General features: G+C 44.8%; 1 protein-coding gene across 3 annotated transcripts in view; it reads right to left on the bottom strand.

Annotated features, from left to right (window-relative positions):
• NTRK2 (neurotrophic receptor tyrosine kinase 2) overlaps nt 1-27,866 on the bottom strand; it is a 383,847-nt gene that overhangs the window by 61,422 nt on the left and 294,559 nt on the right. For all 3 annotated transcript variants that reach the window (XM_067744760.1, XM_067744761.1, XM_067744759.1), the window contains exons 15-16: nt 19,459-19,631; nt 12,774-13,008 (exon numbers count right to left, since the gene is read on the bottom strand). In XM_067744760.1, the coding sequence (XP_067600861.1) occupies nt 12,774-13,008; nt 19,459-19,631 (408 nt within the window). The remainder of the gene's footprint in view (nt 1-12,773; nt 13,009-19,458; nt 19,632-27,866) is intronic.

Below are 27,866 nucleotides of genomic sequence, written 5' to 3'. Positions count from 1 at the left end.
GCTGTGGTTGTGCTGAAGGCACCAGGGAGGTTCAGAGTGGGAAGAACACGGTTTTCTCCTTCCAGAACAGGGGTTCAAATGTCAGCTCTGCCACCTGGGTGAGCTAGGCATCTCAGGAAACTGACTTCACCTCTCTGAATATTACTCTCTTCATCAGTATGCTAAAGATGGTTGAGAAGGTTACATGTCAAGCTGAGATATTAAAGAAGGCCAGTAAATGTTAGTCTTCCTTACAAGACCCAACGTCAACCCTCTAACACATTAACACGAGTCTTTTAAGGTCACAATTGTTTCCTACAATGAAGCCTAATGAGTTTTCCAGAAGAAATTCACTACTTGCCTTAAAAGAGCTGGGAAGCATGCAGACACCTGAGGTAGCTGCACACACACACACACACACACACACACACACACACACACACACACATGCTGATATTGGATTTAACTCCCTGTGCAGCTTCACCTTGGAGTAAATTTTCCCTCTGTGCCCTGAAAATTGGGGCATCAATCCCTCTATACCCTCGCAAAAGGTTTCTGTGTTCAAACGAATTCTGAGGCATGAGCCTCAAATCTTCCTCACCCTCCACGGCCGTATCCCCGTCATCAGCAACATGTGAATGAACCAAATTATCTCCAGGGCTGAGGGTGTGGGCCACATCGCCGGGCTCTGCCGTCAAAGGAGCCCAGCGTCATGTTCCACCCCCTTAGGAGACGGCTGATGCTGTCATAGGGCTGTGAGGGAGGAAGCCAGCCTGGAAATGCCATGTAGGGAAGAAACTGTTCCATTTCAGTGTGAGAATTCTAAAATAGCTGCTAATAAAAAGCCTTCATACTGTGACACTTCAATACAGACACCCACAAGGATACCTTGACAAGCTGTTTGACTCCTCACAAGTCTTTTCTTGCTTTTCCTGCACAGGGCCCGAACCATCGCCCACACGGCTATACAACCATGCAGTGACGGAGAAGGCCAGCAGGGGTCTGCCTAGTCTGCGGCGCCAGCCAGGGAGCCCGGGTTCCTTCCTGGAGGGAGCCATCGCTGATCTGATGTTGGCTTGTCCAGGCACCTGTCACAGCAGTTTGAACCTGCTACTTATTCTGTCTCTCTCTCTATCCTCCTGTTGTCTTTGACAATACTTACCCAGATAATGAGTTAAGTTTACTTCCTAGGATGAGAGGGGAGAGTATCAAATAATATTTCATTTACCAATTCAGAAATGCCATGGTTTAATGAATCTAGGCTCTGAAGATAAGGAGAGTAGGATATGACTGTACGATAGTGATTAAAATCCAAAGAGTTTTTCCCACTGGAAGTCCTAAAAAATCCATTAATTACTATAGCACTATCTCCATCAGGAAAACAATGGGTCAAGTTTGAAAGAATTTTTAACAGCACCTATTCTATTTTTGAAGCTTGATAATTAAGATCTTTTATAAAGTTACTATATGAATCTTAGCATAGCTGAGACCATGTTAGCTATTTTCTATAAATGCTGCTGAGCAGGACCCATGCGATTCTTGTACCTGGCTGTCCATCAGACTCACCTAAGAAGCTTGTTAAAAATATAAATTCCCAATTCTCATCTTCAGTGATGCTGGATCAGTATATCTAAGGTGAGGCCTAGTCATCAATATTTTGAAGAAAGCACTTTGAGCTATTCAGAGGTATGGTCAAGCTTGGGAGCCTATATAGTGGGGAGCACGATAGTACCAGGCAAGGTAACCCTGCTATGCTTCCATTAGCATGAAGAGAATTTGAGAAGTTGTCTCACAGTTGGATATCATAAAGCAACTTTATGTTTGAAAATTCTCTTAGTGGAGTCCAATTTGGAATTCGTTTTTATCTGGTCAGTAGAATTTTTCAGGTTTTATGCCTGTACTAAGTTCTCATGACCACAAATGGAATGACCACCAAGAGAAGCTGCTGCAACTCTGCAGAGGAATCAATCCTGAAGTTTTTTTTAAATTTTATTTATTTTTTGGCTGTATTGGGTCTTTGTTGCTGGGTGTGGGCTTTCTCTAGTTGCGGTGAGCGGGGGCTATACTTTGTTGCAGTGCACGGGCTTCTCATTGGGGTGGCCTCTCTTGTTGTGGAGCACGGGCTCTAGGCAGGCGGGCTTCAGTAGTTGCGGCACATGGGCTCAGTAATTGTGGCTTGCGGGCTTAGTTGCTCCACGGCATATGGATCTTCCTGGGCCAGGGATCTAACCCATGTCCCCTGCATTGGCAGGCAGATTCTTAACCACTGCGCCACCAGGGATGTCCAATCCTGAAGGTTTTAATGTCTTTGCATGTACACAGCATTAGGTGAGGTTGTCGTAACAATCTTTTGTAGTTTTATAATTTTTTTCAAATCTGGACAAATAGACCAAACAGGAATGCGAACTAACTGCTTGAGGACAGAATTCTAAGAAAGTTTTATGGAGAGTTGAGAGATGGAGTCAAATCATACTTGCACTTGGAGCTATTTCCATCCTGAAGACCCACTATGGTGGATAACATCTTTACTTTTAAAGACTTCCAGGGGGAATGGTATATAATCTTTCTCAGACCTTCCTTTTAGGCAATTATCATTATCACTAAGAACCTAGAAAGTGCTCAGCACTGTGTGAGGCATTGTGGAGGTCAAGGTTAGAAGATGCACATTTTGCCCAAGAAGCACTTGTAATCAGGTCACCTAGTCTTGATTATAACTTCAGTCATCTGCAATAGTCTTTAAGTTCAATAACACCTTCATCTGCTATTCTTCCTTTAAGACCCAGGTCAAATCTTATTTCTTCCAGAGAATTTTCCAGATTTCATCCCACATGCCAATAAAAATCAATTTATCTCTACGTCTCACAACTTGTATCATACTGCCTAGCATCAGAGTGATTCACTATGTTTCTTCTCCCCAAGAGATTGGTGGTTTTCTTTAGGGAACAGAACATGTCTCATTCAGAATCTACATATTGAAGAAGTATGGCTAAAAATTATATATGCAGTACCATCTTGGACTAATTCAGTCATTTATCCATCCAAGGTGCTCTGTCTCTGACCACAGGACAATGACTGTGGGAAAATGTAAAAAGTGTGGAGCATTATTAATATTCTGCCCACACATCTTTTTCCAAAGCCTTCTTGAACCAGTTCACACTTTGAGCCTGGGGAATCTCTCAGAGGTAACAGGGAAGCTTAGATAATTTCCTTTTGCTCAATACTCACTGAAGATGGAGACAATCTACTGTCTTACTAAAGTAATAATCTTGTGTAGGCAGGAAAACTTTGATTGTAGAAGAAGTATTATGTAAATGTAAGTTATTTAATTAAAAAGAAAAGAATCCTTCACAGGAAGTAGATGTTCTAAAGATGTGGGAGAACTTGTTTTCTTTACTGCAGTTTGTAAGTGGTTCACTGATAGATTCTTTTTAATGACATATTAATCATGAGAAATGGCGACTGTCTTCTACCTTTAGGCAAGGTGGAGTACCAGGGAAAAAATATACCTTCTTATCTGAAACAACCAAAAACCGGCTTAAATATATGTATATGAAACAATTATTTTCAAGACACTAGTTAACAGGCAATGAGGGATAACGATTCTTGAGAGATGAGAAACAAACATAGTGAGTTCTATGGTTACCAAGCTTAGTTCACTGAAAGAGACAGAGGGCTCCAAGTGGAGCCCAGCATGCTCCCTGGATTAAGGAGATGGAGCAGAGAGCCTGGAAAGATCAAGGTGACTAGAATGGAAAAGACAGAATACCTAAGAAGAGAGAGCTGCTCACAGAGAAAACTCTGAAGATTTATAGAATGTGCCCCTCACGTATTCAGCTGAGTATTGATCACTGCACACATGTGAGGACACTATCAATGGCTGGGGAAGACTGTCCAAAAGGATCAGTGCCCAGTGCTCACACAGGACCAGTAATACTGCCAGTTCCCAATGAAGCAGAGTGAAAACCTCATGATTCATGGGGAATTAGGTAGAGTACCTAGTAGATCTTGCCTCAGTAGTGGGGAATTATTAGCTCTAAAGTAGGCACTGGTCTGATACTGCCTAATAAGTCTTAACAGCAACACACAAAGGGATCAAACAGCTTCGAGGCAACATAACCACATTCCAGAACAAAGCCCAAAAATATTTTTAGGAAGGCAAAATATCTAGCATCCAACAACATAAAATTCACAATGTCTGGCATCCAATCTAAAGTTACCAGGCATAAAAAGCAGCAGGAAAATAAGATCCATGATGAGAAAAATCAATCTATGGAAATTGATCCAGGACTGACACACATGATGGAACTACAGACAAATATACTGAAAACATTTAATATAACTGCATTCCACATGTTTAAAAAGTTAACTAGAAGACTAGAAAGTATAAGAAAAGGCCCATATTGAACTTGTAGGAATGAAAACTTGAATATGTGAGATGAAAAATATATTGGATGGGAATAATGGAAAATTAGACACAGCAGAAGAAAAAAAGTTATGGAAGTTGAAGACAGAGTAATAGAAACTATCCAAAATGAAACACAAAGAGAAGAGAATCTGAAAATATGAAAAGAGCTCAGTGGGCAATGAGACAATTTTAAGTAGTTTAATAAAAGTGAAATTGGAGTCCCTAGCCGGTACGTAGGGAGAACAGAAGAAATATTTGAACAAACAATGGTCAGAAAATTTCAAATTGATGAAAACTATAAGCCCACAAATCCAAGAAAGCCAATGAACCCAAGAGAAAATCTTAAAAGCGGCTTGAGAAAAAAGAAGCATTACATACAGAGGAGTAAAAATCTCCTACTGAAAAACGCCAGCACTTTTGTATTTTTAGCACTGATTATGTGCCACTTCAATTTATTGTCCTCAACAAGCTTTAAAGGCAGGAGCTCATTGAGAATAAAGAAACAGAGACCATGAGGGCGCATCAGGTGAGTATGGCATGGTTTTCTTTGCTCTTCCCAAACCCATTCACCCATTCACTTTCAGTTCCTTTTTACCTATAGTAGAACCATAGTTTGTCTAGGTCTTCAGAAAGCCACTGATCTCTGCAAGTGTATTCAGTCCTTAGTCTTGGCCCACGTGTGGCCAGTGAAATATAAGAAGGAGTCTTTGCAGAGGAGATGTTCTGGGAAAGATTTACTTCCTGATGAAAGGAAGGCATGCAGGTAGAAACTATCTTTTCTCTGCAGCCATCTTGCCCCCTTCCTCCTCCAATTGCATGTTTGACACGTTTGGAGTTGCTGCACCCATCTTTCAGCCATGAGGAAAAGACCAAGAAAATGCCAAGTGCCAAAAAATTGCTCTGACATTGAAAAGCTTCTGAACCAATCAGAAACTGCCTACCTGTGAACTTCTTGTCATGCAAACAAAAGCAACTCCCTATCTGCTCAGGGCATTGCTAGTAGCTAAGTGTTAAATTCATTCCTAATGGATAGAATCATAAAGTTAGAAGAGAGAAATTGGAGATTCAAACCTTTGCCCTTAGGACCCCAGTCTGATGCTCTTTCCTCTATACTCCAGCTAACTCTTTGTTGCCAGCTTCCTTTTTTAAGGAGCTCCGGTCTCAGTGATGCAAAGATATGGAATGTCACAGACATGAGATAGCTGAGGCCTGACTGCTTCAAAAATGGGTAAAAATGGGAGAAAGTACCTGCTGAGGATACCTCTCAGTACTCTGAGGAATAAGAATCCTTCTGGCCCAACCAAGTCAATAGGCTATGGCCTACCTTCCTTTCCAGCATACCTGAAAGCACACTTAATTTCTGTATGTAGTACTTCCATGTACAAAGCGGATGGACTTTTGATTTCAAGAAGAAGAGACTAAGAAGACTGAAAAAACAAGAGGATTTATGCCATCTCCCGCTAACAGACTTTACTAGTTAGGAAATGGATGAAACCAGGCCCCTGGACAAAGGATCTCCAGGCCAGCTCTCTTGTGCAGGCTTTGGCCGCTTTCCATAGCCCTTCTTAAAAGGCCACAAGTCCCAGTAATAGATTAAAGGCTCTGAGGCGTTCTGTAGAAAGGAAATTATTCTTACCTTAGTGACCATGGATCTCTTTTACTGGTGAACAGCCTCTGACAGCTCATGGTTCCAGTTTGAGAGAGGCTGCTCTAGGCCAAGCAAATATATACAGCAGTGGAGATGTGGGGATCTGTTGGGCGGATCTATTTTCATAAGCTTCCAGAATGCAATCTGACATGTCACTTTCTGGCATAAAAATTCGCAGTGGCTTCCCACTGACAAAAGGACCAAGTCCAAAGTCTTTGGCATGGCAAACAGGCCCCCGTGAAATCTGATAATAGCCTAAATAGCCTACTTTTTTAGCCTCAGAGGCATGCAAAGGAGTCCCATTCCCTGGCCACGCTTTGCAATGTTTACATTGCCATCTCTTGTCCTATGCTACCTCCTATGCCAAGAATTCCGCCCCTCCCCTCCTGGCCCACAGCCTTCTTGCCTCTAGAGCAATTTTGGGTTCATATCTTAAATACCAGCTCAAATGTCATGTCTCTGTGAACCCTACTCTGGTTTCCCAGTGTAGGCTGGTGGCTTTCTCTTTAGGGTTCCCAGTACATATTTCTATTACAGCATTCATCACATTATCACGTGTCTAAAACATCCTCCTTTATTATTTAGTACAGTATCTAACACATAGCAGCTGCTTCATTAATGTGTGTTGAATGAATGAATGAATGAATGAATACTCACCCACCCTGTTGCAACTCCAAAGCATATGTGAAAGGTTCACAGGGCGGCTTGAATACAAATTAAGCCAATTTAGAATCTTGAAACAATTTATGCCAATCAGCTTTTATATAGAATTAGTCTGAACTCAGTGTTCTGATTTCTCTCCAACAGACAGGTTCCTCTGAACTGCGCTCTCTCTAACTGTTGTACAAGGCATAAATTGAAGATGATTTCAAAGAATAAACAAACTCTTACATTTCTGGGGCCACTTTAATCAAAAGAACCCAACCAGAAAGGTCTATAATTGTTCATGTGAAAGTTAAGAGTCATTGTGTGAGTATCTATTATGGAGGAAAATAAGGAAATGGTATCTGCAAAAGAGAGTTAATGACATAGAGGCATTCTTCTTTCAGGAAGGGATTGTGTTGCCTCTTAAAATGAATGCCATGCCTGGCTTTATGGGTTCTAGGCAAAGTATATCAGAAGTTTTTCTATTATAGTATTAATGTAAATAAGTTTAAGCTCTGAGTTTTCTACTGAAAATAAATTGTCTGAAATAAGGATGTCCCTATATCTCTGGCTTTACTTCCTGAAGACAGCACTCCTAGACTCACAGACAGGGTATCTGCAAATCTGAGTATCTTCTGTATTCATCAACAGGGCTAAAAAGATATGCTCATCAAGGCTTTTCCTTATGTGTGTCCTGTTCAGCATACATAGTGTGTGCCCTGCACTCTTACAGTTTGCACAGATACAAAGATATATTAGACTTGTCCTCTCCCTGCTCTCATATCAATGAGAAGACATGCACATGAACAGGTTTCCATGATGCAACGTGCTCTATGCTGTAATGCTTATTTATATGAAGTATTGAGGGATCACAGATTTGTGAGCCATTACTCTGTGTGGAGAACATCAGGGAGGAGGTGGAACTGGAATTGGTAGATGCCATGCTGGTCCTCATAGCGGGAATGACCTGGGCATTTTACACAACACACTAAAAACATCTGTGGAATGAGCTGAGATCGATCTATCTATCTATCTATCTATCTATCTATCTATCTATCTATCTATCCATCCATCCATCCATCTGTCCGCCTACCTACCTATCTAGAAATGTTCACATTACATACAAATATTTCTTTTAAAATAAATACAATTTTTCAAAGACCAAGGTATGAAAGTTCATCCTTGATTATTTCCTATGTGCTTGTCCAGTTCTTAAATTACCTAAGCCTTCTTCTCTCCTCTATGGTTCAGGACTTTATTTTCCAGTTTATTACCCCTCTTCCTTCAGGGTGGGCAGATTAAGGGACAACGTACTGAAGTTCAAAACAGTTCTTTTCCTACTTGTTATATCAGCTTATTTTAAGAAAAACCATCGTCTTTTCTCTCTGCTGTTCATAAACTGTATTAAGCACTTGAAGATGATTTCTAGACTTGTTGTTTATATCATTTTAACACTTTAGGATTCTGACCATGGCCTTGCTTAGCCAAGCTATACTTATTTGCTTCTTTTAATCTCCACCATTAATCAATTTGCCGATTCTGCGTCCTTCTCTTTCCTTCTTAAGTGAAAGATGGATTAAAGGATAGGATTTCTTACCTCTTGCCACCATAAAACTAAAGCCCAAAGGGGTATAAGACTTAAAAGCGAGGATTTCAGATGTTTGGGGCTCTCTACTTGCCAACGGTCACATTCATTTTAAATGCATGTTGAAGCCAAATTGTGGAAAATACCAAAGTGCACATTAAAAAAAATTCAGTGGATACACTGTGGCATAGTAATGACCAAGTAGAGTGAGATCCTAGGTCTCTGACAGGAATCTGGTTCAGATGCTTCCTAAATGCCAGGCTTTGCCAGTGGAGGGAAGGAATAAAAATGAAATGAAAGACTGGTACTGCAGAGCTGCTAATTAAAATAATTCAGAGAACATAAATGCTAGAGTAATTTTGGACCTGCCATATCAGGCTGGTTTCAATGCAAATGTAGTGTTCCGATTTCTTCCTTCTTTGGGAAGATATAATTAGCTCAGCTGCAACAGGGTGGAAGCCTCGAGGCAGCCGTTTCCTGGTGCTGCCAGCTCCCCCATGATGGAGAAGCAGCTGCCACCTGCCCCTCCTGCCATGGATCGCACAGAGCTGGGGCCACCCTGCAAGGCTGCTCACAAGCCACCATGAACAGAGGCTCAGGCTGCCATTGGGACTGGTTCTTGCTTAAAGATGAGGGACATGTTGCTCCTTAATAATCCAGTTGACTCTAGGCCCAATCGCCATCCTTCCATATAAGATAGCCTTGCTGAACTCAAAAATCCTCCTTTGTTACTGTGGCAGGAAGGATACTTAACACTGGTGATGACGGCCCACATTGGCCACAGCAGCTCCCCACCTTAGAGTGTGCAGGCTTTGGGAGAAGCTAGAAACAAAGCAATGAAGAAAACATGCCCACAAATGAGAAACCAGAGCTGTAAGGAGAACACATTCCCCAGCTGACGTGGCAGAGAAGATGAAGAGACACTATGATGGGGACAGGCTCAATGCTAAGCTTGTGGATGATCCAACAGGCGGGTAACTCATGTGAAAGCAAGAGTGTCCTGGGAAATAGCCATTGCATGATGTACTCAACTCACCTGCAGAAACAGAGCACCAGCTTCTACTTGTCGATTTGACAAACTCAAGAGAATGGACTCTACTGACAGACTTTTGATATTTAAATAAGCAATAATATTCTACAAATGAGTTCTATGACAATAAATACTTTCATGGAACCAAAAAGTGTACCACCATTTTGAAATTTTAGACAAGGCAAAATAGAATGCATAATTTCTTAGTTGTCCTAAGCTACCATCAAATTGTCAGGTTCTTAAACCCATCATCCACTTTCCTACCGGCTCCCACCCAGGCCCACCTATCATAGAAGCCAACAAAAGGCCGTTTTTTTCTCCTCCTTCTCAATGGGAACAACAAACAACCAAGCAAACATACAAACCCTGCAGCTGCCACTGAGTAATGACCATGGTGGGGGGATTAAATCAATGCGGCATCTGAAGAACATTTCTTAATGACTGGGATAGTTCTGTGAAGACCATTTAATAAATAAAGGAACTGGGAATCATTGTTTCCTCCAATCAGTTCAGAAGGAAATACTTCAGGAAAATGTCACTTAAGTGGAGGATTTTCTTTTCAACAAATCAGAATATATGGTAGATGACAAATGACAGTGTTTTTATAATGCATAAATGACCAAGGCTAACTTCTCGTGTCTATAACGATGGTCACTGTTTTGTTAGTATTTTTTAGGCTTTTTTATTGAGATACAATTCATATACTATAATATTTACCCTTTTAAAGTATACATTCAATGGTTTTAAGTATATTTACACATATACTAAACAGTCATCACACTATAGAATTCTAGAACATTTTCATCGCCCCAAAAAGAAACTCCATATCCAGTCACTCCTCGTGCCCCATTGCCCCCCAGCTCCTGGCAACCACTAATCTATTTTCTGTCTGTGTGGATTTGCCTCTTCTGGACATTCCATATAAATGGAAGCATGTCGTATGTGACCTTTTGCACTTGGCTTTCTGCACTCACCATAGCGTTTTCAAGGTTCATCCACGTTGTAGCATGAATAAGTACCTCATTCCTTTTAATTAATGAATAATAGTACATCATATGGATGACCACATTTTATCTGTTCACCAGTTAACGGACACTGAAATCGTTTCCACTTTGGAGCTATAATGAATAATGCCGCTATTTCGTTTGTGTACAAGTTTGTGTGCATGTGTGTATGTGTGTGTGTGTGTGTGTGTGTGTGTGTGTGTGTGTGTGTGAACATATGATTTCAATTTTCTTGGGTATATACCTAGAGGTAGAATTGCTGGGTTATATGGTGACTCTGTGTTGAACATTTTGAAGAACTGCCAAACTATTTCCAAAACAGCTGCACCATTTTACATTCCTGCCAGCACTTTATGAGGGTTCCAATTTCTCCACATCCCCGTTAACACTTCTTATTGTCTGTTTTGCCAAGTGGATGTGAAATGGTACCTCACTGTGGTTTTGATTTACATTTCCCTAATGACTAATGATGTTGAGCATCATTTTATGTACTTATTGGCCATTTGTACATTTTCTTTGGGGACACCAAAAGAAACTTAAACCCTTTGCCTATTTTATGATTGGGTAATTTATCTTCATATCATTGAGCTTTTCAGTCTTCTTCCTCTGAATTATTTTTCTAGAGATTGTAGAAAAGGACACTGAGTTCTACTTAGTTCAGTCCCAGTTTTGAGAATGAAGCATAACTTTATCGATTTGGATAATGATAAGGTTGAAAATATTTATCGAGCACTTATTTTGTGCCAGGCACTCGGAAACCTTTATTAACTTACTGCGAAAGGGAGAGCTATTGCTTGGGCCACATGTTTCTTCCTTGGATGCTCATCAAGATCAGCACTTAAGGAAGAACTCACGTGTTCCTTTGTCTCCTGAGACCGGGAAACGCCCCTATCCCCACTTCCTGCCAAGGGAGCAGAGCTAACGGAGAAGATGCATCCATTGGCAGGTAACCTCCCGCCATTAGCTCTCTGGAATAAACTAGTCAGTCATTGCTAGACTCAGGACAGGTGCTTTGCAACTCTGTTTTGAACACCTGAAGTTAAGACTGCCCATGTTTCCTGCAAACACACCCAAGAAAATCCTTTACGATTTGGTCTCCATCCTTTCTTGCTGTATAAAACGTGGACAGTGCTCATCAAGGTGACAAAGGAAGAAACCCCACGTATCAATCTCTAGAAGAATACGCAGCAAGGCAATGGATTCATTGTCTTAGACTAACTGTAGGAGAGTCAGCTCGGCTACAGGGCAGAGGCACTGGAGGTGAGGGAGGCTGCAGGGAGGAGTACAGGAGACAAACTGAGAAGGCTCCTCCTCAAGCATAAATCATCAAGGGCAGAGCAAAGGCGAGCACAGGCATTTTCTTCACCAGCCCTAACCTAGTATGAAAGTTAGTGGAGTTCTAAGTTGTACCCTCTTAGGTAATATATTTCTAGAACATTTATTTCTTTTTCTTCCTACATCCCTCTCCCTTTAAAAATCAAGCAAAACAATAAGAAAACAAAATTGGTGGTTTGAGGTGTTAGAACACAACCCAAATTTTCAATATCATGACTTCCCGGTTTCCAGAAATAACCCTTTTCTTTCATACCCAAGTTCTGAGATGTCAGTTAAATCTAACACGCCAAGGATGCCAACTCCAGGTAATCAGTGGATTTGAATCATTGTCTATAACTCTAGCTGTTAGTGTTTCAAATGGGGGAACCCCAGGCAGACTCGGTAGGACAGAACCTCTTACCAAGATGGCCACCAGCCAAGATGGTTCTGAGTGGGAACTTCCAGGGTCTTAGTGTACTTTCATTTATGTGAACCAGCTCACCCTAGATCAAGCCTCAAACAAAGGCTCCTGGCATAGTTTCACAGAATCAAATCCAAACCTCAAAATCCTTTAACCTCATGGCCTCCTGGAATTTTTCCAAGGGTTCCCCTGGCAGAACTCTCATGTTGAGAACTCTTTCCTCTTGGAGATCTCACAGACAGCTCTGGAGAGCCATGGAAAGAGCAGGATGGTGTTGTGGGCTGAGCTGTGTCTCCCCCCAATTTATATGTAGAAGGCTTAGCCCCTAGAATCCCAGAACACAGCTATATTTGGAGATAGGGCCTTTAAGGAGGTGATTAAGCTAAAATGAGGCCGTTAGGGTGGGCTCTAATCCAGTCTGACTGGTATCCTTATAAGAAGAGGAAATTTAGACACACAGAGAGACCCCAGGGATGCCCGTGCACAGAGAAAAGGCCATGTGAGGGTGTACATAGTGAGAAGGCACTGTCTGTAAGCCAAGAAGAGAAGCCTTAGAAGAAACCAATGCTGCCGTCACCTTGATCTTGGACTTCTAGCCTCTAGAACGGTGAGAAAATCAATTTCTGTTGTGTAAGCCACTTAGTCTGTGGTATTTTGTTGTGGCAGCCCTAGCAAACTAATACAACGAGGGAGCCCCAGGGAAGGATGGCCCTGGGGTCTCTTTTTCGGTACAGCCACTCACCCTGTAGTAGTCAGTGCTGTACACGTCCCGGGACATGCCGAAGTCCCCGATCTTCACCAAGAGGTTCTCGCCCACCAGGCAGTTCCGGGTGGCCAGGTCTCGGTGCACGAAGTGCTGGGACGCCAGGTAGACCATGCCCGCGGCGATCTGCTGGGCGATGTGCAGCATCTGCGACTGCGTCAGCTCCGTCGGCGGGTTGCCCTCGGCCATCAGCACGGCATCAGGTCCGTGCGCCCTGGGGAGAACACAGAGGGCCTTGCTGGAGCCTCAGCTCTTTGCCTTGAGGGGCCCTTTGCCCCACATCAGCTGCTGGTATGGAAAGATGCTGCCTGACTTAGCAAAAGAGGAGGGAAGGATGCTTCACCCACGGTTTTATCTCTAAAGCCTCCAGAGCACCTAGGCTTTATTTCCGAGAAAGTCTAGCATTTCCTGGGCCATGTGGGCCTGAATAGTGCCCCCCTCGACACACAGACAGGTTCACATTTTAGGGTTCTGGAACTATGCTGGGATCAGGCACTGGCTAGATCCCAAGACCCTGAAAAGCAGTGGGTGGATGAAGCAAAAAACAAGCAAACAAAAAAACCCAAATCAAAATAAAACACTGGGGGAAGAGTTTGGCTCTCCTGGAGTGAGGGGTCACTGCACCCTAGCAGGAGCCCCAACTCTGTCCTCCCAGCCACATGCTGCAGCAGAGGGCCCTCACTCCCTCCAGAGTGCAGCTCTGCTCTCCCCTACTCCACCTGCCCTGTGGCCCAACATGGCTTCAAGCTGCCCATGTTATCCCCAAGCCCAACTCAGCAGAATCCCAGGGCATCCTCATCCCGGACATTCATTCCCAGTGAAAAATACCATCTCCTTCGGCCCACACCTACCCCGACCTCCAGCTCAACACATGTCCTGGGCACCACACAGGAGAGCCTTTTGAATCACAACACATTTATTCTTTTACTGGGCAAGTCTTATTCCCCACACTATGGTGGGGGGCGGGGGAAGCTGGGAAGTACGGTGTCTTATATCTTCTTTATCCTCTGTCTTACACACCCAGCCTTTTCCCAGCTATGCGACAACTTAAGGCACCTTTTTTTTTTTTTTTTTTTTTTTTTTTTGCAGTACGCGGGCCTCTCACTGTTGTGGCCTCTCCCGTTGCGGAGCACAGGCTCCGGACGCGCAGGCTCAGCGGCCATGGCTCACGGGCCCAGCCGCTCCGCAGCATGTGGGATCTTCCCGGACCGGGGCACGAACCCGTGTCCCCTGCATCAGCAGGCAGACTCCCAACCACTGCACCACCAGGGAAGCCCGACTTAAGGCATCTTAACACTGGCATGTGCTTCAGGGAGGGGAGGGTCCCAGTCTTAGGATGCTATCATGAACCGCTCCCATCCCCCTTTCCGCATTCCCCACCCCGGAACCCTGCTGAGCTGACTGGAGTCACTGCCCCTGAGGGGTGCTGCAGGGCAAGGAGTAAATGCGTCCTTTGCTGCTGGACGTGCCAGGGTGGGAGTCAAAGGGCTTCTGTCTCCCAAAGGGAAGCAAGGGAGGAGATCTCCTTCAGGACAGTTGGAAGCACTTAAAACAAACATAGAGGATTCTAAATGTTAGAATTTAAAGTGGGTGACCCCACCTATGGGCGTCCAGAGCTATATGAGTATTTGAAAATAAGAGAGCCAGAATTACCCAAGAACATCCAGCTCGTTTTGCCCCTCCTCCGACCCACCAGCCCCATAGACCCTCCCGTCATGGCTCCAGCCACAGTGGTTCCCAAAACACGCTGTCACCAGATCAGTCATTCTTGCATTTTCAGAGAACAAGTACTGGACAAGGAGGTGAGGAGTTTCCCAGTCCTCGCGGTGTCCAGCCCCATGACCTGGGGAAGACTTTTAACTTGTCCAGTCTGCAATTTCCCCATTAGGCAAAAATCCATAGGGGTATTATGTTGGGTGATCATTTAGGTTCCTTTTATCTCTGAATATCTGGATTTAGCCATTCCTGTTTTTGTACAAGGCAAGTCCTGACACATTTATTTCACCTCCATTCAAACTGCAGCCCCGACTGCCAATGGTCACACGGAGGAGAATACGGGAAAAGCTTCAGGTTCTCTCCAGCTCAGAATCTCCCTCTGGAGTAAGAAGTCTTACAGTGCAGCGGCCAAGAAGTCTTACAGTGCAGCGTTCTGGGGTATCAGAACTGGACGTGATCTCCTTCTAACATGCTAGCTGTGGGCTGAGGTAGGCTACAGAACGTCTCTGGGCCTGTTTCCTCATTCTGTAAAGTGGAGATACTGACTACACCTTCCTAATAATATGACACTGACAGGGGATACGTGAGACCCTGCTTGTATGGTGCTTTGTAGACTTTCATTGGAAAGCTGGAGAGAAAGGCTTTGCAAACAAAGTTTTCTTTAAAAAAAGAAATGGACGGTGATACGAAAACACAAGTCATCATCCGTGCATTTCTTTTTGTGGTTGGCCTGTGATGGGGCTCTCAGGGTCAGCCCCGCCCACCTCACTAAAGGTCACTGAAGCTCAACCCTTCCTAGCACTGAAGGGGCAGGGGAAAGTGACAGTGTTTTCACTCATCATAGGAGACACCAGGAAAAGGATCTAGGGATGCACATGAATTATGGGAAATCCTGAAACACCCAGAGAATATAGGCCAGGATGAAATCTTCATAGATTTAGTTCAAAGAGGGAAATAAATTGTTGATTTTTCACAGCCTTATTTCAGCTCCAGAAATCCAGACTCCTCTAAGAATCTGTCTATTGCAAAGACTCCAGGAAAGAGGAAACGTTAGAGGCCAAGCACAAAAGGCCACCTCTGTGCAAAGCCCCCATCTGCCAGCTTTCCATTCTGCGGCACCGGAGAGCTGGCGCCCTCCAGGGCCCTCTGCACTCCACCTCCTGGAGTTGGGGCAGGCTCCTGAATTTTTAACCAGCTGTTGCTCCTGCTTGGTTCTGGGTATTTGAACAAGGCTCATTTTAATAGAAGAAGCCTTTGAATGCTTTGCTTGGGCAGAAAGTCCTGCTATAAAACCAGGGCAGGCAAGTCTTCTAAACAAGTTCTTAAGAGGAGTATAAACAATGTTGCTTTGCTTCACTTTGCTTCACTCCACAGGTTACCCCTCAGCTCTTGGAAATAAAAACGTATTTCACCTCTTCCAGGAGAACACACCTTAAGAGGGGAAAGCACCGCCGGCGCCCTGGCTCGGGGAGCAGGTAGTAGCTTCAGCGGGATTCTGACGAGGGAGGCTGCCCACCCTGCCTTGTTCGGCCTGTTGCCTCCCAATGAGGGGGACGGCAGCCCTTAGCCACACTCCTCTGGCTCCAGAATTCTACAGGACACTGCTTTCCTTCTGGTTTTTTAATGGCCACTTCAAGAGGAAGTAGTGACATGGTTAAGACTATGGGTTTTGCAGCCCTGGCTATGGGTTTGAATCTCAACTCTGTCACTCACTAGCTGCTTGACTCACTTTCTTCAACTGTAATATGGAAATGATGGTAATAATAGCTTACTATGTTGATACATTTAAAACATTTACAATGCTTAGAAAGGCTCAACAAATAAATAGCTTTTCTTTTTGGCCTTGCCACGCAGCTTGCGGGACCTTAGTTCCCTGACCAGGGATCAAACCTGGCCCCGGCAGTGAAAGCACTGAGTCCTACCTAACTACTGGACCACCAGGGAATTCCTGATAAATAGCTGTTATTGCTTGAAAAAAAAAAAGCTGTGTCTATCTTCCCCTCATTGGAAGGGGATTCAGGAGAATTCTAAGGGGAAAAATTGTCATCTCCTTGAAAGCAAGGACAATGTTTGACTGCTCATCTCCCAGCCAACCTAGCATAGGGCCTGGTCATGTTGGTCCTCAATGTATGGCTTTTGGATGAATAAAAAGGGTGGGAGGGTAATTGTAGACAGCTGTCTTTGTAGGGCAGTTCCAATGACACTTGGGGACACATTCATGGCAGTGTAAGGGCTGGGTTCCCTTCCAGAAGGAGAGGACAGACTAGTTCACAGCACATCCTTGGACCTGAGAACCTGATTCTTGGCATGGAAAAGCTCTTGTTCCCAGAGTTCAGCAGATTCTGAAATGGAGCACAGGAGGTTTTCAGCAGCTCCATGCCCTGTGCAAGCTGCTAAGGGAGAGTTAGGTGCCTGCTCCTTCTGGAAGGCAGGAAGGAGAGCAAGGGATGGAACTGAAAGAATCAACACACACACACACACACACACACACACACACACACACACACACACACACACACACACACACACACACACGAGTCTGAGCTCACAGAGGCATTTAATTGCATCCAGGTGAGTACATTTGAATTTATTATGCTACAGTTTTGGGAAAGTACCATTTTAAGTTAGGGACATATCCTAAAACATGGGAACAAAGGAAATTAGCTCTATAAGCAGCAGACCTCAACCAATTTCAGCTTCTTTTCTTCCTTCATATTAGATTTGTCAAGATAATGTGCAAAAGCTCCCATCATCCTCTCCCCTATCACCCGTGCACATGTATTCACGAGGCTAGGGATGGTCAAAATGATCCAGACTGTACAAATCATGGGATGACATTTCTAAACACAGCAGTACTCTCTTACCCTTCCACTGTTGTCTCAGCAATTGACTTATTCCTTAAACTGTACAGTTCCTGAACCTTCCAGGGGCTGCATGAAGCTACTGGTGCCGATTTCTGTGGAAAGCTCTCTTCAGTGCCCGTAGAAACTAGAGGAGGACAGGGCAGTCTAGGTGCTGCTGTAACGCAAAAGGCGTCACTTCCCCGGGATTACGGATGCCTCAGCCAAAATAAAGAGGAAAATGTGTCAGAGAAGAAGGGTTGTGGGGACAACATCTATTGATTCCCTGCCATCACAAGAGTCCTGACACTAGGCCTTGAAATGGGTGTTATCACACCCATTTTACAGGTGAGGAAACTGAGGCCAGTGAGGAACATCTTTCTTATTTCTCCTAAATTATACTAAGCTTTCAAAGATTAGTTATATTTTAAAGAAAACAGTGTGCGAGAGCCAGATGTGACTTTAAGAGTATCTAACTCAGATCCACCTGAGAGTTCTGGCGGCTGAGGTGCTGTGGCTGGGGACCCACCCAAGGGACCCAAGCATCTGATGCTGAATAGGAGGGAGAACCCGGGTCTCCCAGCCCTCACTACTGGGACCTCTTACTCTTTCCATTGTTCGAGACCATAAATGTGCGGCTTCCATCGTGCCTCTGCTTAATGCAAATGAAAGCATCGCTTGTTCTCCTTCACCGAGGAGGGTCTGGATCAGCACGTTTCTTCTCTCCCCTGGTAGATACAGGATGAGAACACTCACTATGGGCTCCAGCAGGGTGACCACCAGCTTCCTCTGTCTCTCTCATCAAACTCAGCTCTCCTTTCGATTTCTCTCAGCTGGTGTCTGAGTAGAAATCATTACTAGCAGAATTCAAGCTTCTGCTTGTTGAAAACTTCCTACTTGCTCCTATGCTACGAGCTTTCTGTTTATTCTAATTCAGCCCTCCTGCCTACCCTGCTGGCTCAATATTATCATCACAACAGCTAAGAGACTTGCCCAAGGTCATTCAGCTAATAAATGCTAGAGCTGAGATTCAACTCCAGCTCAACGTGCTGCCCGGATCATTACTATCTCCTCGAGAGACGCTGCCCTGCGATCCCTTTTACTTTGCACCGTTGTCCTCACTGTTTCAAAGCAGCGCCGCCCACCCGCGCACCCCACCCCCGGTTATGCACACTCGAAACCGTCTTTCACTTGCTCTATCCCGCGGCCCCTCGCGGGCCCCCGCACCCATCACCGCAAGGAAGGGACTTCCTGAGAACCCACTGCTGAACCAAAACCCAATTAGGCCCATGCTAGAAATCCAAGTTACAACGCTATTTAACAACCCAACGACTCCCTTTTATCCTCGACATTTTCCCTTTCCTCACTTTGCTGCCTTCCAGTTTTCCCCGCTGGTCACAAAACCCCTCATGTCGAAGCTGACCATCTTTTTCTGACCTCCGGGACTCAGTAAGGGCCCCAGTCCTCAGTCTTCAATGGTCCTGTCCAGTGTCGTTTTACCTCCTTCCTCCTAGACGTTTTGCTCTTTCGATGCTGTTCTTTGCGCTCTATCCTCTGACCGACTGACTTCCTGGTTCTTCATTCTGTCCTCAGAGTAAAGTCCAAATGCTCGCCTTTCCAGCCGTGACCCTCTCCTACCCTGTTTTCCACCTCCCCTTGCCCTGGTTTATTGTGTTGTTTGGCATCTCCAGACTCTCCACTCTTCACCAGACCAGACCTTTCCCTGTGACACCTGGGTGCCTGAACTCTTGCTGTTCCCTTCGCCCGAATAACATTCTTCCCTTATCCACCTGGTAAACTCCTACAGAGCCTAGGGCCCATCTCAAACGCACAGGTCATGTACCATTTAATGAAGCAACACTCAATAAACACAGGTGAAATGGAGTGGAATCATTAGTATCACATTATGTAGAGTTTGTTGATTCAGGAAAAGGAGCCATGCAGTGGCTTCAGGTTCTTTCTCTGTAGTAGGCATTGATGTTGTCACCAGGACAGGCTGTTCCAGAGAAAGGTCCAAGGGCCCCTTGGTCCTTCCCAGGAAGCCCCCTCTCCTCACCCCCAGGCTGTCTGGAGCCCACCTCCCACGTGGCCCCCGGTGCCCCCCGTACCTGAGGAACTTGTTGAGGTCCCCGTGCTTCATGTACTCAAAGACCATGATGAGTGGGTCACCCTCCACGCAGACGCCATAGAACTTGACGATGTGTTCGTGCTGGAGGTTGGTCAGCAGCTCAGCCTCGCGGTGGAAGTCCTTGCGTGCGTTGTCGCTGGCATCCTTCAGCGTCTGGGGACCGGGGCAGAGGGGAGAAAACCGACACAGCTTAGACTGAGGGCATGAGAGGGAAGCTGCGTTGAGAGGGATTCCTTTAGGGGGCTTTGAGGTTCCTGGATGGGAAGGACATTCATCTCATGTATCACCCAAAGATTGAAAAACTAGCCTAATTCCTGAGGAAATAAGGTTTGTATGAATAACTGAGGAAAAGTTCCTTCTGGGTACGCAAAGGTTTAGTTTATGAAGGATTTACATAGATGTTCTTTCATTAAGTGACAGACATGAACTTTTTACAAGATATTGAATATAGTTCCCTGTGCTATACAGTAGGTCCTTGTTTATCTATTTTATCTATAGTAGTGTGTATCTGTTATCTGTTAAACCCAAGTTCCCAATTTATTCATCCCCCTCACTCCTTTCCCGTTTGGTAACCATAAGTTTGTTTTCTATGTCTGTGAGTCTATTTCTGTTTTGTAAATAAGTTCATTTGTATAATTTTTTAGATTCCACAAATATTTGTCTGACTTCACTTAGTATGATAATCTCTAGGTCCATCCATATTGCTGCGAATGGCATTATTTCGTCCTTTTAAAGGGCTGAGTAATATTCCATTGTACATACGTACCACATCTTCTTTACCCATTCATCTGTCAATGGACATTTAGGTTGCTTCCATGTCTTGGTTATTGTAAATAGTGCTGCTGTGAACACTGGAGTGCATGTCTTTTAGAATTAGAGTTTTCTTCTTTTACAGATATATGCCTAGGAGTGGGATTGCAGGATCAAACGGTAAATCTATTTTTCGCTTTTTAAGGAACCTCCATACTGTTCTCCATAACGGCTGTACCAGTTTACATTCCCACCAACAATGTGAAGGGTTCCCTTTTCTCCACATCCTCTCCAGCATTTATTATTTGTAGACTTCCTGATGATGGCCATTCTGATGGGTGCAAGGTGCAGACATTAACTTTTTATCACCTTCATCCTTTTTAACCCTGGTCCCAATTACTACCTCGGACATCTCTCCCATTTGGGGGCTGGTTGTACTTTCTAGGCTGCTCTGCACACCTCGCCCCTGCTCATATAACCTTTGTAAAGCTTTATATTATGGAAATATTCAGTAGAGAGAAGATCATAATGACCCCTCATGTACCCATCTTCCAGCTTCAACAATGATCACTTTGCCAGTCTTTATTAAGTGAGGTCTCCAAAAAGCCTTCCCCAACGTGTGCCCACACACACTGCTGGCTCAGGAAACACCCTTGCCAGTGAGCTCAAGAAGGCCAGTCATGCTGCCACAAAGACAATGCCCAGGAGCATGCCAGCTGGCCTCTGGTGCCTCTAGTTCTCTGCTCAGCCACCACGGTGTCACAGCAGGACACAGCTGGCATTTGTTGGTGCCACGCACACATGCGGAGCTCCTGTCCTGTGTCAGTCACTGACCAGAGCTGTGGTGGCATCAAGAAGACAATGACCCAAACAGGGGCCTCAGACATTCATGAGCAAATAGGGTGATACATCACAATGATAATTCAAGCTCCAAACACAATGCCTGAATGAACCGGCTCCGCTGCGTCTCTGTACAGCTTGATCTCTTGACATGCCTGTCTTGAAACTTATGCTTCCACCTTATGAAATGTCTGCAGCTGCCCAAATGACACGGGCCATGCCCCCCTGCCCCTGCCCGTGTTCATCCCTCTGCCTGGGATGCTGACTTGGTCAGGGTCACTGGTGTTGGAGGTTGAATAATGCCCTGCCCCAAAGGTATCCACATCCTAATCCCTGTAACTTATGAATATGTTACCTTACATGGCAAAAGGGACTTTTTTTTTTTTTTTTTTTTTGCGGTACGCGGGTCTCTCACTGTGTGGCCTCTCCCGTTGCAGAGCACAGGCTCCGGATGCGTAGCCTCAGCAGCCATGGCTCACGGGCCTAGCCGCTCCGCGGCATGTGGGATCTTCCCGGACCGGGGCACGAACCCGTGTCCCCTGAATCGGCAGGCGGACTCTCAACCACTGCGCCACCAGGGAAGCCCCAAAAGGGACTTTTTAATAAATTTATTTATTTATTTTTTGGCTGCGTTGGGTCTTTGTTGCTGCGTGCAGGCTTTCTCCAGTTGTGGAGAGCGGGGGCTACTCTTCGTTGCAGTGCGCGGGCTTCTCACTGCGGTGGCTTCTCTTGTTGTGGAGCACGGGTTCTAGGCACACAGGCTTCAGTAGTTGTGGCTCACAGGCTCTAGAGCGCAGGATCAGTAGTTGTGGCACACGGGCTTAATTGTTCCTCGGCATGTGGGATCTTCCCAGACCAGGGCTCGAACCCGCATCCCCTGCGTTGGCAGGCAGATTCTTAACCACTGCGCCACCAGGGAGCAAAACGGGCTTTGCAGATATGATTAAGGATCTTGATATGGGGAAATGAGCCTGGATTATTCGAGTGGGCCCCAGTGTCATCATAAACAAGGGTCCTTCTGAGAGACCGGCAGGAGGAGGAAGAGAGAGAAGCTATTAGGATAGAAGCAGAGGTCAGAGAGGAGAGAAGATGCTGTGCTGCTGGCTTTGAAGAAGGAAGAAGAGGCCATGAGCCAAGGAATGTGGGCATCTCTAAAGGCTGGAAAAGGCAAGAAAACAAATTCTACCCTAGGCCCTCCAGAAGGAGCCAGGACATCTTGACTTTAACTAAGTAAACTGATTTCAGACTTCTGCCTCCAGAACTGTGAGAGAAACAATTTGCGTTGTTTAGGCCACTGAGTTTGTAGTAGTTTGTTACAGCAGCCATAAGAACTAATACACCTGGCTAACACCTAGCAGTCCTCCAAGACTGGGCTTGGCCATCACCTTTTTGAGAAACATTCGCTGACCCCCTCATCATTGTCACATCCCCACGGCCTGGCCTCCCAGGCTAGGTTGGATGACCCTTCTAGGTACACCTCGTACCCACCTCTATCCTATTGCCAGCCACAGTACATTCTCACTGCATGTTTATTTGCTTATCTCTGGTGTATATGGTGAGCTTCTTGACCCAGGGACTGTGCCTTCCACCTCTACACTGCCGGCATTGGGCACGGCACCAGGCACATGGCAGGTATTCAAGATTTATTGGTGCAATGAGCCAGGGTTTAAACCTGGACCTTTTGATGAGAAGCTAGAACTCCTCCCCTTTGGGTACCATAGTGTGAGGATCTGCCTTTGACTGAAAGGAGAACACAGACTTTGGCTCTGCTCTGGACCTCTCTGAACCCTGGTTTTCTCTTCTGTAGGGTGAGGGTAACAATATCATCTACTTCACAGGGTCCCTGGGAGGATTGGATGAGATAGACTAAGTTGAGATGCCCCCCAGGCTCCCTGGTACAGACAGAGATTTGGGAGATTTGAATTTGAAACTCCAACCTAGTTGCATTCAATTTGCTCACGCTAGGATCCAAGAAGGCCAGAAGGTGCATGGATAAGGCAGGGGGCCAGCCCAGGGCATGAAAGTGCCCCTGAGTCTGCCACTGGTTCCCTCCTGAAATCCCTTGAAGCCTGCAGAGTTTTCTCAGAGATCCAGTCTTTTATGCAGGGGCTTCTCTGAGTCGCTGAGATAGCTTATTTCTATGGCCTTGGTCCATCTTTAACAGTGTGTTGGAGAAGGCAAATGAAACTTTCAGGTCATTTTCACAAAGCATGGACAAATTCTGCATGTAAATTTTCTTCTCAAGTTTCAGCTATGTAGTGTTGATTCAAGAATGCTAAATTTTGTGTGTGTCTGTGTGTGTGTGTGTGTGTGCGTGTTAGAGAAAGAGGTGGGGGGATGTCAGACAGTGGGGTAGAGTGGGAAAGAAGATAGGATTTTCACTGGGGAGGCACCAAACTGAAAGACTTAACAAGCATTTCATATTTCCATTTCCTCAAAGCAAAATCCTACGGGAAGAGACTCCGCTCTTGGTGCAATGCTAAAAACTGTGCTTCAGTAACATTTTTGAATTTAAGAGAGGAGATTTCACTATTCATGGGACAAATGCATTTCACAAACCTGGCCTCATCCTATGTGCCCATCCATTTTTACATGTCAAGTTCTTTTTCTAAATTATAATCCAATTCTATTTTAAGAGATTCAGAAAATATGGCGGTAACGAGTTGGGCAAAATCATCTTCTGAATTTGGCACTCGAAGGACAGAATTTTTCTAAGGGTGGAACCATAGCCAGACAGCAATCAGAAGCTGGAAAAATTCTGCTATCAACCCTATTTATAGAATTCATCTCTGTTTTAGCACCATGGCTGATTGTGTCCCTTGGCAATGGACATGAGGCGGCAGCTTCCCTCACTGACAACTCCCTCCACTGAAGTTTCATTTTGACAGGCATATTTGCCCCATCACTGAGCATTGCTATTTTCTTATTCCTAGTGTCTGCTTTGTAGCTTCATTTCTTCTTATTCCTGGTGAATTTCCTGACACTTTAAAGATGCCATCCTGTCTGAAGACATTCTCAAGGGAGAGGTCTTATCCTGAGCTGCAGCGAGTTGCTGTCTGGAGTACACACTGAGTCAGAGTTGGAAGAGTGGATTAGCATGACATAAAGTCAAGCACAGAACTGAGAAACTAGTGAAAGTAAAATAGAAGTAAGAAAATAAAAACAAAAGGAAGCTGAACATTCGTCTGAAATGCTTCTGCAGAATATTAAGGCTAATGGGAAGCTGGTAGCGGAGGCAAGATCACTTATTTGAAACCATTGGTGTGATTGGATGTTGTGAGTCATGACAAATGATTGTGCATTTCAAAGTATAGGTGGTTTTGGAGGCACAAGGTAACACGAAGATTGTGTCCTTTTTAAAATACTGATGTCATATTCTTCTCCTATACTTTTTAGAGAGCATAGCCACAGAGTTAAGGTGAAAGAGAAAAAAAAGAAGAGATTATTATGGCAAAACCTCACAATGCCCAATGCACACCACTGGGCTTAAAGCAGAGACAGAAATGAGTAAACCCTCCCATGAGGCAACCAAGATGCATTAGAATGTTTGTCCACATGCCTAAGCTCTTCTGGGTCAAGATCTGTTGCTAATGGAGACTGTTTACTCTTCTGATATCTTCTAGACCTGCACTGTCCAATATGGTAGCCAATAGCCATGTGTGGTTAGTGATCATCTGAAATACGGTCCAAATTGAGATGTGTGTAAAATACAGATTTCAGATTCTGAAAACTTGGTATGCATGAAATACCTCATTAATATTTTTAGATTAATAGTATATTGAAGTGATGGTATTTTAGATAGGTTTAATTAAATAAAACACATCAATACAATGAGTTTCATCTGTTTCTTTTTACTTTTTAACAGGTAGACTAGGAAATTTTAAAACAGAAATGTGGCTTGCTTTTGTGGTCCATGTTATACTTCTATTGGACAGACCTGTTCTATAAAAGTCACCTTAGTAAGCTGTTAATGGGTCAACCTACCTCTTGGGAATGTTGGAAAACAATGCTAAACTGAAATAGAGTTAAGGCAGACACCCTCCCTATGAGGTCCTTAGAGGCAATGATTATTCAAGTACTTAGGGTAAGCCACAGTCACGAGGCTATGTGATTCTTCTAACTTACAGGGTCTTCTCTAAAGAAAAGTGGAGGAAGCTTCTCACCAATGCTTACAAAAGTGAACTTTTGAGGAGTATATTGTAATAAATTCAGAGATAGAAAGAGCTTGATAGAAACAAAATCTTAGAAACTAGGAAGAGTGTAGTAGCTGTCTCCCCAACATTCCTACAAATGTAAAAGCTAATTAGATGACTGTGTAAAAACAGTAAGGATCACACACACACTCAGATAGTGCTCGCTGTACTAGAAACCAACACTCTGTGTAACTGTGCAGTTACATATGATTGACGGCAAAGGCCTTTGCAAGGACTCTATCAAATACAAGATTCATAGCCAGTGTGCTGACCGCTGCCATGTTTATTTTCACAATGGTGCTCTCATGGTTCCAAATCTAACAAGCCAACCATCCAATGGGAAACATGAGGTTAATTTCTAATTCATATACTTTAAAATACTTGCAATAATTTGGGGGATAAAATGGATGGCTTGTGCGTGTATATTACATCAAGTTGCATAGTACAAATGCTCAATCTTTGAAAGATGGGAAACTAATTCATAGCAACTGTCATATTAGAGAAATATGGACTCAAAAGAGTGAATCAGAAGTTGGCCTCCGACATGGACAACTGCAAGATATTTACAGGCTTTAAATATGCTAGCATACAATTGACTGAGACAATTCCACTAGACAGAAAGGAGCTGGTAGGTCACAGTAGACCATGACTCGATTACGAGTTCTGCTGTCACGTTAAAGTCAATTAAAAAGCAGCCCATCTATCATCTATCACAATGTACATGTTCTAGAGATACTATGTTTTGTATCAGATGAGACCTCATTAGAGTGAAACGCACTGCTTGTTTTCAGCATTTCTGAAAAGATGTGGATAAATTGGAGAAAAGCCAGAAAAAAAGGGTTAACAGGACAAATTAACAAGACAAAAAACAGATCTCCCATCAAAGGTTAAAAGTTGAAGTTACTGGGAAAGGGACATTGATGGAGAAACTTAATAATGGGGGCCTGCCATGACAAGTACAAGAGGGATTCTGACACGGAAAATGTTACTGACCATCCTACAGCACATGTGGGTGTGTACGTACACACACACACAGACACACACACACACACAAGCACATGCACTCATATATGTGCCAGGGAAGAATGAACTTCCACTAAAGGACATAGAAATCTATTAAGCAATGCCCGGACCATAAAGATGATTAAGCCTTTTAATAAGCCACTGTTAAATGTTCTACCATTTCTGTTCCCAGAAACTTGTAAAGATGGAATTGATAGTACTTTCTGCAACATTATATTCTGTTAAGGAATACAATCAATTTTTTTAGGGCAACACTGACCAATGTTCTCTTAAATACACTAACCTTGTCATCATCAATTTCTATTTTGTGGGAACAGGGATTTCACACACCAATTTACATGGAGAAATGGAGGGGGACGCGGGAGGAGGAAGGAATGGTTGAGAGGCTTCACAGTTAATCAAGAAGTGAGGACTGATGTGACAACTATCAGTAGAAAATAAAAAGAAGGAAGGAAAGGAAGGAAGGGAGGGAGGGAGGGGGGAAGGAAGGGAGGAAGGAGGGAAGGAAAGAAGGAAGGAAGGAAGGGAGGGAGGAAGGAAGGAAGGAGGGAGGGAGGGAGTGAGGGAGGGAGGGAGGAAGGGAGGGAGGGAGGAAGGAAGGGAGGGAGGAAGGAAGGGAGGGAGGAAGGAAGGAAGGGAGGGAGGGAGGGAGGGAGGAAGGAAGGAGGGAGGGAGGGAGCGAGGGAGGGAGGAAGGAAGGGAGGGAGGGAGGAAGGAAGGGAGGGAGGAAGGAAGGAAGGGAGGGAGGGAGGGAGGGAGGAAGGAAGGGAGGGAGGGAGGAAGGAAGGGAGGGAGGGAGGAAGGGGGGAAGGAAGGGAGGAAGGAAGGAAGGAAGGAAGGAAGGAAGGAAGGAGGGAGGGAGGGAGCGAGGGAGGGAGGAAGGAAGAGAGGGAGGGAGGAAGGAAGGGAGGGAGGGAGGAAGGGAGGGAGGGAGGGAGGAAGGGAGGAAGGAAGGGAGGGAGAGAGGAAGGAAGGGAGGGAGGAAGGGAGGGAGGAAGGGAGGGAGGAAGGAAGGAGGGAAGGGAGGAAGGGAGGGAGGGAGGAAGGAAGGAAGGAAGGAAGGAGGGAAGGAAGGGAGGGAGGGGGGAAGGAAGGAAGGGAGGAGGGAAGGAAGGGAGGGAGGAGAGGAGAAAGAAAACAGCCATCTGCCTTAAAAATAAACTTGCCTGGGGAAAGCACTTGAATGGATGAACTCTTGACGCTCTTTCTCATTTACAAATTGTTTCCCTGTTCCAGAACTGAAGGATAAGCTGTCTTTTTTGAGCTCTTCTTCTGCCCTTACACATATTCTGAGACAACTGGCTCTAGTTGCTTCTGGCCCATAGGTGGCCTCGCCTGTGTCACATGCCCACCTTGGATGCTTGGACCTCAGGCAGCTGCCTGGCAGGAACACTGACCGGAGTAACTGGTCGCATGGCATTTCCTTCTTAAGGAATCTGAAGGTGAGTAATAGAGACCGCAGGAGCAGCAGCGGGCAGGAGGCAGCAGCCCAATGCTAGGGAACAGCGGAGGGGAGAGACAGCTGCGCCACACCAGCAGGGAAGCCTGGAGGAGAGCCCTGGTGCCTCCTGCGAGGGTAACA

The sequence above is a fragment of the Pseudorca crassidens genome, chromosome 7, assembly GCF_039906515.1.
Source record: "Pseudorca crassidens isolate mPseCra1 chromosome 7, mPseCra1.hap1, whole genome shotgun sequence".
Lineage (NCBI taxonomy): Eukaryota > Metazoa > Chordata > Mammalia > Artiodactyla > Delphinidae > Pseudorca > Pseudorca crassidens.
This window is presented reverse-complemented; position numbering and strand designations above follow the sequence as displayed.